This window comes from Trichoplax adhaerens, genomic scaffold (assembly GCF_000150275.1).
Source record: "Trichoplax adhaerens TRIADscaffold_2 genomic scaffold, whole genome shotgun sequence".
Lineage (NCBI taxonomy): Eukaryota > Metazoa > Placozoa > Uniplacotomia > Trichoplacea > Trichoplacidae > Trichoplax > Trichoplax adhaerens.
The window spans coordinates 8,566,655-8,581,320 of NW_002060944.1; the positions used below are offsets into that span (position 1 = coordinate 8,566,655).

At 32.2% G+C, this 14,666-nt stretch overlaps 1 protein-coding gene across 1 annotated transcript; it reads right to left on the reverse strand.

Moving 5' to 3' along the window:
* Positions 1-7,174: 7,174 nt before the first annotated feature.
* On the reverse strand, positions 7,175-12,017 carry TRIADDRAFT_20923 (uncharacterized protein; the record flags this gene model as incomplete). The annotated part of the gene is made up of 5 exons (XM_002110128.1): positions 7,175-7,387; positions 7,494-7,573; positions 7,932-8,047; positions 8,187-8,283; positions 11,924-12,017. Coding segments are annotated over 5 exons (600 nt in total), but the record flags the coding sequence as incomplete, so codon positions are not given.
* Between the last annotated feature and the right edge of the window lie 2,649 nt (positions 12,018-14,666).

Here is a 14,666-nt window from a genome sequence, read left to right on the forward strand (position 1 = left end):
TTTTTAACTATTTCTACTGGCTAAGCAAATAACAAAGATCAAATAGTTAAGAGAAGGTCTTTCTTTAATTTATTTTAATATAGATGGAGAGTACAAAGTTACGCCCTTATATTTAACATCATGTTAATCTTCCCTCTAATAACCTACTGAAAGCTATTATTCCTTCAAATAGAGGATTGCTCATTAATAACGTAATTGGTCGTTATTAAAGTGAGAAATACTTGATGTCGCGTCATGTATGCTTATCTTTAGTTCGTTAATGACATTAAAATAATGGATGGTCAATTTTTCTTGACTGGGTAAAGTTAATCAATACATTTTATGTCCAGAAGTAAAAGCAACACCTGGATAGACCCGATCCCAAAATATGAGCTCGATAACGATGTTCATGCAAAGGATACATTGTTCAAAATAAATCTATGCACCCTTAATCAGATTAACACCGCAACTGTATACATTTCTACCTTCGTCATCATTTTACTTATTATCTATCGTAGAATTGTTTTGCATTTTACGAATGGACTGAAATTAAATCAAACTTAACGGTATACAAATAATGATTAAAAATAGGTTCAAAGTCAATAAAACGGCAATAGCTATTAACGGAGGAGAGCAAACATTCCTCAGCTTAATTAGCAATAAAATTTAAACTGAATAAAATCGAGTAGTAACACTGTAGTCTATAAGACAATAAATTCTCTGTAACGGAATTAAAGCAAGCTTAAAATTACTGCTACTAGACTATTTTTAATTGCTGAGAACTAGTCAAATTCTAACTGTATATCAACAAAAGTACACAATGAAGACCTAACGATGTACTAGCTATATACGGGTAATTGTGAAGCATACTAAAAGGATAAATCTTTAAATTCAATCTTAAAGTAATTGCTAGGAGTCTAGTACTAGTGATATTCGGAGTAAATAAATTTATATTAATCTAATTTTAATTTATGGGCCCGTATTGAGATGTACTCATCGGTTTCAGTTAATTAACGTGTCCAAGGCGTTGTATTATACTACATATTGCAATCTTGGGGCTGATAATTACTATATCGTCGCTACTATGTTAGAATGATAATTAGGAAGCAAGGTAGAGCTACTAATAATTTCAAAAGTTAATATATAATATCGCTGCCTTGTGATAAATAGGATTTGCAATTAATATCTAGATCAATATCGGCCATAGTATTTGATTAGAGAAATGGCCACGTAGGCAAATAATGAATTTATGGCGATTGTTATAAGCGAATTATATAAATGGTCAAATCATTTAAAAATATCACTCTGGCCATCTTTGTTAGAATAATTTAAGACGTAACTTGGTGCGAAAAACAAGAGTATCGATAACAGATAAATAATCATCGATGATTCACGGGTATAAATCACGATTAAGCTAAATCCGGGTAGATTCTGATAATTGATAATCGTATTCTTCCGCATTCAAGTTATATCGATGAAATAGGATTTTAAAGGTGTGCTCAATTGAGATTAATTTAATGGACTTAGAAGAATACTGAAAATAGCAATAAACTAACCTGTTGATTGAATGACATTTGGTGTTGGAATTTCCAAACCGTTTTGCAGCTTGGGTGATAGAACCATAAGAATGAAAATAGTTATCCATGATTTGTCAATCATCTTGGCCTTGTTGATCTTCCTTGCTTACTTATCACTTTCCGTCACTTTTTACACTCGATGTTGTGACAACTCAGGACAACAACAGGTTTTGTATATGGATAAGGCCGGACAAAACTAGAATGGGCCAAGTTAATCAATAGAGCAACTGGTTGAGCCAAAAAATGATGACAGGGGGTAGTGAATAAAAGCCAGTAATAATAGTGATGCTGTCTTTTAAACTGAAGACAAAGATATTACAGTAGAGGTTATGGCTGATTAAAAGAATTGGTCCCCAAAAGTCATTGATTCAGAATTGGTAATAGTAAGATGATATATAGCGTAAGGTAATCTCGTCGTCGTCGATTGTTAGTCCAAGGAGAAAAGAGAGAGAAAAATTTTTTAGACAATAAATGATACTTTCGATGTAGCCAACGATCGATAATTTTCCTATCCAATAGATCATGGGAATAGAATAAATTTGTACAGTGGTGACGGCTATTCTAGTATAGATTGAATTAATTTATTTAATTCTATCAAGATAATTAAATAATTTAAGAAGGCAGTCTAGTAAAGTCCAAGAGGGTAGATGGCGATGTTAATGATGTAATAGAGTGTTGCGCTTGACTAGATCGCTCCTTGCCAATGACTTGTAATAATGTGAAGGTATGTGCGTGTGTATATGTTTATAAATGTCGGTTCAATGCTTTCTTCCTGTTGACTCTACCTGTATCACATGAATAAGTTGATTTTTCTAACAACATACTAATCAGTTAACGTAGAGAAACAAGCGATAACCAGTCGTCAATGGGAGGGAGCTCCTATTTGTTGATCTAACCCCACATTCTTTTAAGGAATCAACGGTAACGACAATAGTTATAAGTCTATTCAATGCAATACAATCAATAATAATGGAAAAGACAATCAATAGATAAGAATATCTTTAAACAATAGATAACATTGATTGAATAGTGGCATTGCTATAGGCAAGAGAAAATGACATGCATAGTCTAGACAGGCGTTTCAATGCATCTTAACTTGATGTAACATTCAAGTAATATACAGTCAAGCCGTGATGACGTCCAATGGACATTTTTTCAATTTCTCGAGCTGATTTAAAAAAAACCACCTGTTGATATATCATAACAATTCAAATTAGCTCCATAGACGATCATAAATAATCAATATGATTGATTTCTCAAATCAGTATTACTGTTTATCTTCTTCATAAGATGACATTAATGGAATAGATACTAAGCAATTAACTAGCTAGTAGTACTCATGATACATGCTATTCCAATCATTGTCTTTGTTTAATTAATTAACGATATAAATCAAGCCAGGAACTAGTGGGCTTGCTGACTAGTACAGTTGATGAATCTAATCAAAATTAAAACAAGAAATAAAACGCATCTTATTTATCAGTTATTTCATCAAAATAGTACTGTAATCTAATTGCATATTATATAATTATCTATTCCTTATGATGCCGTTCATTTATCGTCGTAAAATCGGTCTGATTACAGTTATTGACGTGTAGAATCTTAGTGTGTAGCAGTTACAGAGTAGATGTAGTAATACGGTACTCTTTATGTTTATTCGAAGTACGCTAGCAATATTAATATAAATATCTTGATTAAAAGGTGAAAACGGATATGTGCTATTTATTGGCTTTAATGTTATAGGTTCAACTTGGATAAGTGAAATTGATGTTAAGATAATTATAATTCATTGTGAATAATAAATTAGCGATAGTAGAGAATTTCAATGGTTATGTCGCTATTAAAGTTTATGCTTTGTTAAAAATCTTGAGGCGGTTGTGGGAGAGTACACTAAATTAAGGGTTATTTATTTAGAAAGGTAAAATTCGCTCGTATTTACTTCCAGGACACAGGAGAAGCTTATTTAAATGCTACCATTGATACTAAATCAAATTAATGTTGCAAGAACTTTATATCCAAGCAGGATATTATGGAAAGATCATCGATCAGGCGGTATATGACCGAAATACTCTAGTTAATAGTACACTGAGTAAGCTTCCGTGAGATGATAGATGCTTGCCTTTAATTTCGCTGAAGCTAGATTAAGTATACAGTATGCAATTAGCATATAGTGATTTAGTGATCAATAAAAAAGGTTGATGATCTAATTATCTGTAATGCTGTATTGATAGCAATATCATCGTGACGATGAATACGAATTTGCGTCATGAAAGTGGTACTTAAAATGATAATAATACATTACTTCAAGCTGTATTCAACTAAATGATTAGATCACTATGACTTTTACCATGAGATTGGATAATAAAAAGGTTAAATGATTGAGAGGAAAGAGGGTATAGTATATCATCAAGTAGATGAGGATAAAAGAAGGCCATATTCAATCATGACTGTCATGAATAATCATTAATATTTTTTTCATTTGTTTTTCTATTGAATCAACTCCGCTATCAAAATGAAAACATGACTAATCAATGTGATAGACTATGATAAATTATACTCATACTGCTTTTAATCGTTAGTAGGATGTATCTGTCATAATGAGTATAATACAATCATTAATAACAGTAGAATACAATGTTGGTAGCATCAAGTTATGATTGAATAACGAGGTGAAAGATAGATGCCTCGATTCATCGAAGAGTTAATGATATAATTACTATATCAATTATATCATTATCGATCGTTATTATGTTATCTGATCGTAATTAAACTAAGTTTTAAACTTTAATTGGGTACTTTTTAAAATAATTTAATCGTAAAAAATATAAATTTATTTCTTGTCCCTTAAAAATAACAAGAGGGCATAAGCTATCCGATTATCGATTTAAATTAGTTATTATCGTTGGTTAGTATTATAGGAAGGTTAATAAATTATTCTTTCTTTCTTTTATTCCTTTGATTTTGGTAGATCTGTTTTGTCCCTCTCCTTTTCTCTACTTTTCTATTCTGATGATGCTTATTCGTCAGTTTTATCCATATTCGTCATCTCATTTGAATATAAAGCCAATGATAATAGCTGTGCCGTGACCGATAGAAAAGCAAAAAGTTATTGATCTGTCTTCTTAAGTCAATGGTATAGCTATGAATGGAGAAAATAACAGGCATAGGTCGATCGATGTCGATTGTATTAGGTAAATGATTGTTATCTATTGAAATCATCTGTTCCTCTATCCCTGACTGATAACTTATGATAAGCTTTTAATCTTGTAGCTTTGTTATCGGCATATCAAAGTACTAACTCAGTTATTGTTCATATTTTGACAGTTAATTTCAATAGCTGATTGTTTCTTTCTAGCTATTGAAATAACCAGTGATTCCAATATAGGATAGGAAGAAAGAGATTTAAGTCCAATAGAAAAATGATCATCATTAAATATAACCATAACAATAAATGTTGTATTCATATGACGATTAAATGATGGCATGCCAATCCAACTTGATCGTTATATTTTCAACTCATGTTCAATAGCTATCAACAATATCGATCTAATATAATAAAAATGATGTTAAATGCATTGATAATTGCAAAATCCTTTCCATACTTCATCGTTAAAACAGAAAAAAAGGAATTTGTACTTCATTCTAATTATTGGCTGTTTTTAATTAATGGCAACCATCATAACGCAGCTAGCCTATTGTATTGACGAAAGAAATTCAAAAGCATACACGTTGACTTCAATTTAAAATTGTAATTACTTCATGTCATGATTGTTTAAGATACTCATAAACGATAAATAAAATGGTAAAATATTTCAAATTTTGTATTTGATAATCGTAATATGCTCTATCGACCTATTACATCTATTTGACTACGTCAATTTTCTATTCTAAACAATGATATTAAATGTTGCGTAGAAAGAATCAAAAGTAAAAATTAAAAAAATTAGAATAAATTTCTTTTTTCATACAATATAATAGTATTTTCAGTTATGAAGTTCAGACTGAAAAAATTGGAGGTTATCTTTACTATTTCTCTATTTCGATTTGTCTATTTTTGGCAATAACCTTAAAATCGCCTGATTTCGATCAGGTTATCAAGTTGTTACATTAAATATTAGCTACCCTATCTATTTTTATTATTTCTACTGTTTAGTTTATCAATTTTAGTCTATATATTACATCTAAATAATCAAATATTTTTTTGACCAGAGCAATAAAATTCTGCTATTTTCTATTGCAAACGTTACCAGAATGATATTATACAATTGAATTTCAAGTTAATTATCTATCATGATTGTTATATCTTCGTAAGGTAGGACCTAACGAGCCAAGATATTATTTTGTATCATCAATTAATTATCATCGCGTGTTTTCTTGTCCTCATAACAAAGCCTGACCGTCCGTGAGGGAAGAGGACAAAGACACAAGTCTTTTATGCATCGTGTAGGAAACGTCAGTTGTTTCACGCGCACCATCGAATTAGTTATTGCAATCAATGAATCAATCAGTAGATTCTTTCCATAGTTCTCTATTGATCTATTTGTTAATTTTGATGATTAGCAAGAGAACGATAGCCCCGTTGTTATATTGATAGCGTTTGTCGTTTGAACCAACGGTAACAAGTTGGTAAACATAATGACATCTTTAAGTTACTTTAACCATTAACGTTGCCTGTCCTCTGTAACAGTCAGTATATGAGCTCGTACATTCAGCATAGCAATAGAATGCATTTAAAATGAGACCGTACTGTTCTACATTTATTGATAATTGTAGGATGAAAATTATGTAATTAATCTCTGGGTTAACTATACTTTGAAGAGAAAGATATTGCGTTCAAGTGATTTCAATCTATTGAATCTTAATTTTAATGCAGTCTTGATTCCCATTATTTTGATGTAAGTACCAAGCTTAGCAAGTAATTGAAACTGAATTTTTTACTTTTTCATTTATTGACAATGATGCCCTCTAACGGCCGTTAGAGCCATCACCTATTACACTGTTGACGTAACCATAAGCGATATGAGAACAAACATATGCGGCGAGTCAGAAGAACAATACAAATAAATACAATTTTTGACCGTCATGACTAGAATAACTTTCATTAACTGTTATATTTATCCGATAAGACAATACAATATTAAGAACAAGCTTTCTGACTATCACTATATTAATAATGACAATGATAATTATCATAACCGCAATTAATTTTCCGATTAGTTATAGTAACTGTAACAGCGGCTGTAAGAAATGAGCTAACAACTGATTTATTATCTTCTACAGTAAAAGGTCATAAATCAATATCGAATGATTTTATTACCCAAATGAGGATATAACCAACGCGAGGGCAATGACACTTAAAATAGTCTCCACTTTAGCGTTTGTCGTACTTTCGTCTTTGTCCATCATAGCTAATAAGGATATTTCGAATCAGTACAGTAGCGGTTATTCTTATCAATAGTCATTATTGAGATGGTGGAGTGGATTAATTATAATTAATTATTGATGAGATGTAAACTTGATGATAATAATGAGGTGATTCCTTTACAAAGGTAGTTATCAATTATTGTATCATTTTCATTCCCATAAAAAGATTAGAATGACGGACTTTTTTCTCCTGTCTATGATGACGGTATTAATCGCCTTATTTTCATATCGTAAACGATGCCCTCAGCCTTTTTTACTTCATATTTCAATCCGTCATATTTTCTCCTTAATGCATCATTTTTTAGATTTAACATTTTATAAGCAGCATTAAGTTGTGACAAAAAGGAAGCTATTTTAATAGGTCGCTGATAATCTTCGTGGATTACACAGTTGACAGCAATCCTTGTCTAAAGTTTGCAATATACGGAAAAGTAATCATAATTAGAATATGAATGGCGAAGAATAACTTTCAAGCTAGAAATAATAATATATCATAATTACTGTCAATCTTACTAATTCCGCGGGCAATAATAATACTCCTTGTAAGTAATCTTCGAGGGTAATATGGAAACCATCAGCTTTGTCCGTACTTACTAAAGTTTTATTAATAAAGGCAGGTACGGTAAAAATTAAGCAATAGAATATAAAAGATCTTTATTGACCAGTAATAGTACAACTTGATATCCAGTTAGTTTACAGGAGGTACATCACAAGTTTTAAGATGACTAAAAAATTATAACATTGTTTAAGCAATGCCGTCACTAATTAGTACCAGATGTCCGATTACAAAAACATTCTACATCGTTCTGTAAACTTACACCTACTTCATAATAGTTAATTAAACTAAGAGTTTTTAACTATTTAATTAGTTTCTAGTCGTAAAATATACATAACAGATAATTCAATTCAAAGCGAGCATACCATAAATAACAATATCGTAAATTAGGTTACCTCCCAGTAATTGCGCAACTTGATCCCGCGTTACTAAAGTATCTTCTTCCATATAGATAATTAAACTACATTGAAATACTAAATTTTGCATGATGTGATGCCAGTGATCGGCATACCTAAGACGAAAGATAATATAACCAACTGTAATATCACGTTAATTAAGGCAATTAATGAGATAATATGAATAAGTCTATTGTCAGCGAAAACAATTTATTTTGTCGAACTGAGCCCTTAAAATAACACCTTTCATTCTACCTGTAATAATCCGATAGAGGAAAAGTTTTTTGCAATCCAGTTATATCTTCTTTGACTTTTGAGAATAATTTTCTGGCATGATTACATATCTCTGTCACTAAGAAAGTCCAAGGAAATAGCACCAATTAATATACGACAGACATAAAAATCATATTTATTTGAACATTCCATCATCTATTCTCCACCCACAACCAATCTAGCCATCGATGATGACAACTCATTAGCAAGATGTTATTATTACAAATTATATTACAGTCGATAAATCAATCATAGGTGAAGGCTATTTATGAAATGGAGTTCAAGTATAAGCCGCCCAACTACGATATTGTCCTGAGTGTATTATAAACAGTAACGTTATTGATGACGTTGACGTGATATACGAATATGAAGAGTAATACTGATTAATTTTATTTAGCTTAGAAGAATTTGGCTGATTTTATATAGGGCGAATGACTAATTATAATGTAACAAAAACTGTACATGTATCTTAATGTCGATGTGGAAATGATTTGTTACAAATGAGTGTTAAAGTAACAAAATTTTCGAAGTTACGGTAGGCCTAACCTTTATTTCCAACCGTCACATACATGCGAAAAATCGTTGTATTCAATTACCAGACCATTTTAATTACCCAGTAAAACGAACCATCGACTTGTGTATACACAATCATTAAATGACTAATTGACCTTGGGTCAATAAAAGCATGACGGAAATAGGCTATTGCCATTGCTATCATCTCTTATAGTTATGATACGATAAACGATTCTAAAATTACTCAATTAGGCGAAGTAGAACAACATTACGTTTCCTTACTATCGTAACAAACATGTGGATCGATACTACTTCAAGATTGTCATCCTGACAATCATTTTAGCAATTATTTTAATTTTATAGTATTAGCTTCGCAAGAATAAGAACAGCAATTATTACCCGAGTCCAAGTCGTAATTGATTTTCACCTCGGGCAATATTTTCGTCCATAACAATAGCTAACAATAACTTCGAGTCCATTGTTGTTCTTGAATAGTGAAAATATTTGTCCAAGTATTACTAGCAACAATAGGTCATGATTTGACTAAATTGAGGTTAATCTAACCAACAATATTAAATCTAGATGCCATAGGCATTATACTGTCGTTACTCTACTAACTACTAGTCGATTATAACTCATTGAAATCCTTGAAATTTTCAAGTACATACGATGGATGAATTATTTATTATACAATTGACACAGTGATCTTTTTATATCTCTTGTGTTAATAATTGTAATCAAACGGAATACAATCTTGCGAATAGTGCGATATAAACAGTCGTAAACTATATTTCTTTACATCTACAACCCTCTGGTTTACATTATCGCATTACGGAGGAGGACAATCAATTTAAATTTCATGGGGCTACGATAATGTTTAAAACGGTCATGGAAGAAAGTCGTTATCACGGCAATTGTTTTGACAAAGGATCGTTAAAAATTTTTTAAATTAGACGCAAACTTTCTCTCTATTAAAACAATAAGAGGATAATAATATCTATTATGCATTTACCTAAGCTTAGGCAATTCGATCAAATTAATTAGAGCGTTACAGTATACTCTAACGCGCTTTTTTTCTTGTCGATCGTTTAAAATTTACCCTCCTAGAGGAGAATATCCTTACTCCTTACCAAATATAACTATAGATTCGATATTAACGCCATAGCATCTTTAACTACCCTTTCATGATCCATTATTACAGGTTATAGTTTTGGATATTCCACTAAGATTAAAATTGGATAGGATAACTGTCTATAGTATGCGCAGTAACGATGTGACCGTTATGCTATGTACTTACAGTACTACTATATTGTACAGGGTACAGTAGGTATGGCGTACCTAATACAAAATTCATTCGGTCGCTAGGCAACATATCTGCACATTTTAGTAGGACACACCTCGCCAATTAATGCAGTAGTATGATTCGAAGAATTTATTTAATATTGGAATTGTCTCTAGTGATTCCCATATTGATATACCCAACCCTGTAAATAACAGAAATACTTAACCGATTTCCTTCTGCAGAAAATCATTTTTCATATACTTACAAAAGAGAGGCAAAAAACGAGCCGTACAGCTCTTAATCGCACATTATAGTAGTACAGTATAGCACTATACGTGCATATTACATACCCGATATCTAAGTAACAAATGCTATCAAAATTTACACTACAAACTTTTACAGATAATGTACCAATGTCCCTGATTTCCGTCAGTGTTAATTAACGCACCACCATTTCTGTTACATTTATATTTAAATATCCACAAAGTATTTCGATGCAAGCATAGAATCTGCAGATACGTATAAACAATTCTTAACTTTCGGATGCCTATATCATGAAGCCTTTAGTCATAGTTAAAATGTTATTGTTATTCAGCTTTATTTTATTTACACTATATGAAAGTAATGAACGCACTAGCATATTATAACTTTAGTTGCAGAATAATTGCCATAGGTAACAATTTTAGTTTAATTAACCCATGCAATTATGAACCCTAGAAGCCGGTGTCCCTGATCGGGCCCCGTTTCAAAAGGTATGAAAAGTTTTAGGTGACAAACGATATTTCATTAATTTTGGTACTCCTAGAAGCTGTTAATAAGGAATTAACGAAAATTTTATAGTCACTTTATCCGAATCAATATGGTATGTACTGTATACGAGTACACTTGTCTGTACTGTAGTAGTATTAAATTCCTGTTGTATTATTAAGGCAAATTTCTAAACGCTTCGTAGAATGTGATAAAACCTCCATTAACTTAAGATGCCCTACATCTTTTTGTTCACTAGCTAATATAATGATAGAAGATTACCTAAGTTGATTCCTGATCGGATCAGCTCATCTAAATATATGCCCAATACTGTACAATCGTATAGAAAAATATTATTGATATGCCACATTTGTTATAAACCCGAAAAACGTCTATTGTCATTGCTAGGGAAATGTCAATAAGAATCTTACTCGTTTTATATAGCAGTTTTTGCACAGCTAAAATTAGCGAAGATTAAATTAAGATTTTTAAATGGTTTCATATTACCGGTACAAGCATCAGTATGCCAATTTTTGTAATTTAAAGATCTAGATTGCAATATATTAGGTTCAAAGGTGGACAAAATATTTTGGTGGCCGCCGATGTACAAGGATTTTCATTCATTCGGTTTTTTATATAACTACTGTAATTGCCTATATATTACCGATAAATTATTGATTCCCTATATGCAAAACCCAGGACTATGTGAGCTACGAAGTGAATACATAAGGTAGAACAAAGTGATCTAAAGATAGATACGAATTTGGTCATAAAAAATTTAAATTTGACCTCGTTACGGGCGGTAAGCATTATACGGGTATACGCGTGCACAAGTATTTCGATCTATTTAGATGAATAGAACACGGTATAACTTCAGATGGTTCAAAGCCGCAGGTACTCGTAGACTGATAGATATTGTGAAAAAAATAGCGATTTGTTAAATCTGTAACTAGATACACAGCCATGTTCATTACTTTATGGTTTACAGTGTTTGTAATCCTAGTTTAAAAGATCGCTAATATGGCTGTGATAATACTGAGTAGTATATCGCACCTAGACATGAAATGGTGAATTATAGGAGTAATAGAAGTAACTAAAGAAAAGCACGCAAATTTTTTAAAGTATGGTATATCAATGTACATAGGTACAGAATATTATCGAGTAATTTAAAGCTTACCGTAATCAGCTGTTGTATTTTGATGAAAGTTTTGCAATTCGTTAAAGATGGCTTCGGATGTTGCTTCCAGCTTATCGACTGCAGCCTTTACTTGCTATAGGTTGTTAAAGAGGAGGGTATCAACTGATTAAGGAGTTGGTCGTAATTATAATAATATTCATAAACGATTTTATATCTGTATACAACATAATATAGTACTGATATCAGTCGTCCCTAAATCGATTTATACATAATTATTTTCATCATGCCAAATTTATGTACTTCTAGTTTACGATCAATATTTATAAATATACGGGTCCTGTATGTTAATTACTAGGTTTGTTTGAAATTTATGTACAGGATGTACAAAATTATGAGCCTACAGCAATTTTGCTTGTACAGTAGCGTCGCTTTCGGTCGTTCATATAAAATCTGAGCACCACACACAGCTAGTCAAGGTCTACTTAAACAATGTGATGGGTAATATATCTACATAGCCATCTTTAATTTAGAGTTTGCAACATGCAGGTGTCAGATTACAGTAATGGCTCCTGATATAAGATTATACCTTAATTTATCGCATAGCTACGTAAAGTACCACTTCCTAAATTTTTTTTCGTAAAATAGACGACTCTGACAGTACCTTGCATGGATGCATGCAACATAGCTTGATAATGGATGCTCGTAGTATGCATGAAACTAGAACTTTCGGATTAACTTGATCCAAACTTTCTACTGTTATGATAGGCAATACAGCAAGATATCGTTCTGACTGTTTCTGGTCTGGAGTTTGCTTGCTATATCGAGCTATCAGATCGTGCATATCAACTCTTCCAGTTTGCATCTACTTTGGCGCGGTGTAGCAACATTCCTGCAGGCAGAATGCACGTGCACCAATTCCTGTACATTGCATAGAGCTTAGTAAAGTGAGCTCCTTGTTTGTTTGCTTTTACTGCTTGCCAATATAGTAATACTCGTATACCGATGTGATTGTTTGAATCTTAATTAAACCCTGGGATTAGACTAGCTAGCTGCTAACATCAATTTTCCAAGATTGCATCCTATAGTTGTACTTGTGCAAGAAAATAGTTTTAACTTTATGCGATACGTGCTTGGAAGTGGATAAACCAACAATGTTGCATAATGTATTAAACTGCAGACTGCAATGCAAGACACCGATATTGGCAAGTCTTGGCAGTAGCGAGTTTACTTCATTATTCTGCTATCAAATGCATGATTCGTTCGGTATGATACAGTAATAGGGGTAGGATCAGCTACAGAAGGAAATCTTCAAGTAGATCGAGAAGGACAACAAATTGAACGTTGCATATGCGACCATTATGTACTACACACTGATGCACATTTTAACCTGAACATTGTGCTGATAGAACCTAGTATAGCAATCAATTTTAACTACTATGACGCTGTCAAGCTATAGTAGCTCCTTTTCTAACCTCCTTAACAGAATGCAAGGTATCCAACTCCAGCTTGAGTTCGTTAAATGCAGCTTCCACACTTTCTTTGGAATCCATTTCCTGATTCAAGATTGATATACTGGTGTTCAAGAAGAATAGAAGAAGGTATTACTTAATATAGGTTCAACTTTCTTCCTTAGCTATATCAAAAGTTCTAAAGTTTCTATGGGTTGCCAAGCGTAGTTTCTGTACTCTACCTACTAAAATTCCAGCGGTTTACCACGGTATATTGATGTATCATACAGTACTACCCAGGCTATAGTTACTTCTATTAAAATAAGGCCAATTACGGACTGCCGAATGATCTTTTAAGTAGGCCCTAGTAACGCATGCGCATGCGATTGCCATGGCAATATCACTCATCGAATTCATTGCGAGTGATATATTTATATTCAATATAAACTTTCTGATCATGATTAACTCTAAAATAAGATGAAGTCCAACAAGTCCCCACGTACGTTGCCATCTAAAGAGAAGGTAATTTATCTATCTTTATTTTAGATTAAGATATTCGACTCCGTACCCATCAGTAGCAGCTGGGAATAGATTAACAAAGGAAAGCATAATTTAATGTTAATATTTCACTTCATGAAATGTCGGTCTTTGGCATAGCAATCGCTCAGCTATACGTTGTCTACTATTGATTGCTAATACATACGTGTGCCAGAATACGCTGTAATAAGTAGTCGTTAGAAGATTTTAATAGGATTACATTATTTATTTATTGCAGCTTTAAATTGGACTATATTCATGATCTTCAGATACGCCGTTCAAATCAGTTGTTCCTATAATTTCTTACTGCTATATAGCTAAGTACTCGTATGAAAGGATGATTGTAATACCAAAGGGTTGATTAAGCTAAAGACATTAAGATAAGTGCCATAGGGATGTAGAATGTGGCAATTTATCAATCGTTTGATAAGTTTACGTTTATTAATTAATAATTATATAACTGATGATCCCTAGTAATCTAAGGGAACAGCTACTGAACTTGTGATATGCTTTACATCGTACTCAAACTAACTGATCAATATATAGTAGTAGTTCTGATGATAATGATGACAATTATTAATGAGTGGAGCTACATCGTAGGTAGTAATAAGACAGTCTATCAATTCCTTTCAATCCAGCTAATGATTCTACCGCTAGGTCGTATGCAGCGTTCGTCTGACCATAGCTAGCATAAGTAGATATAGTTAATGAATATGCTCGTAATCATTCCTGTTAAAGCTGTAAATTGAACAATAATGTAACTTTATTGTTAATAGAAAGATAACCTTACGTGGACT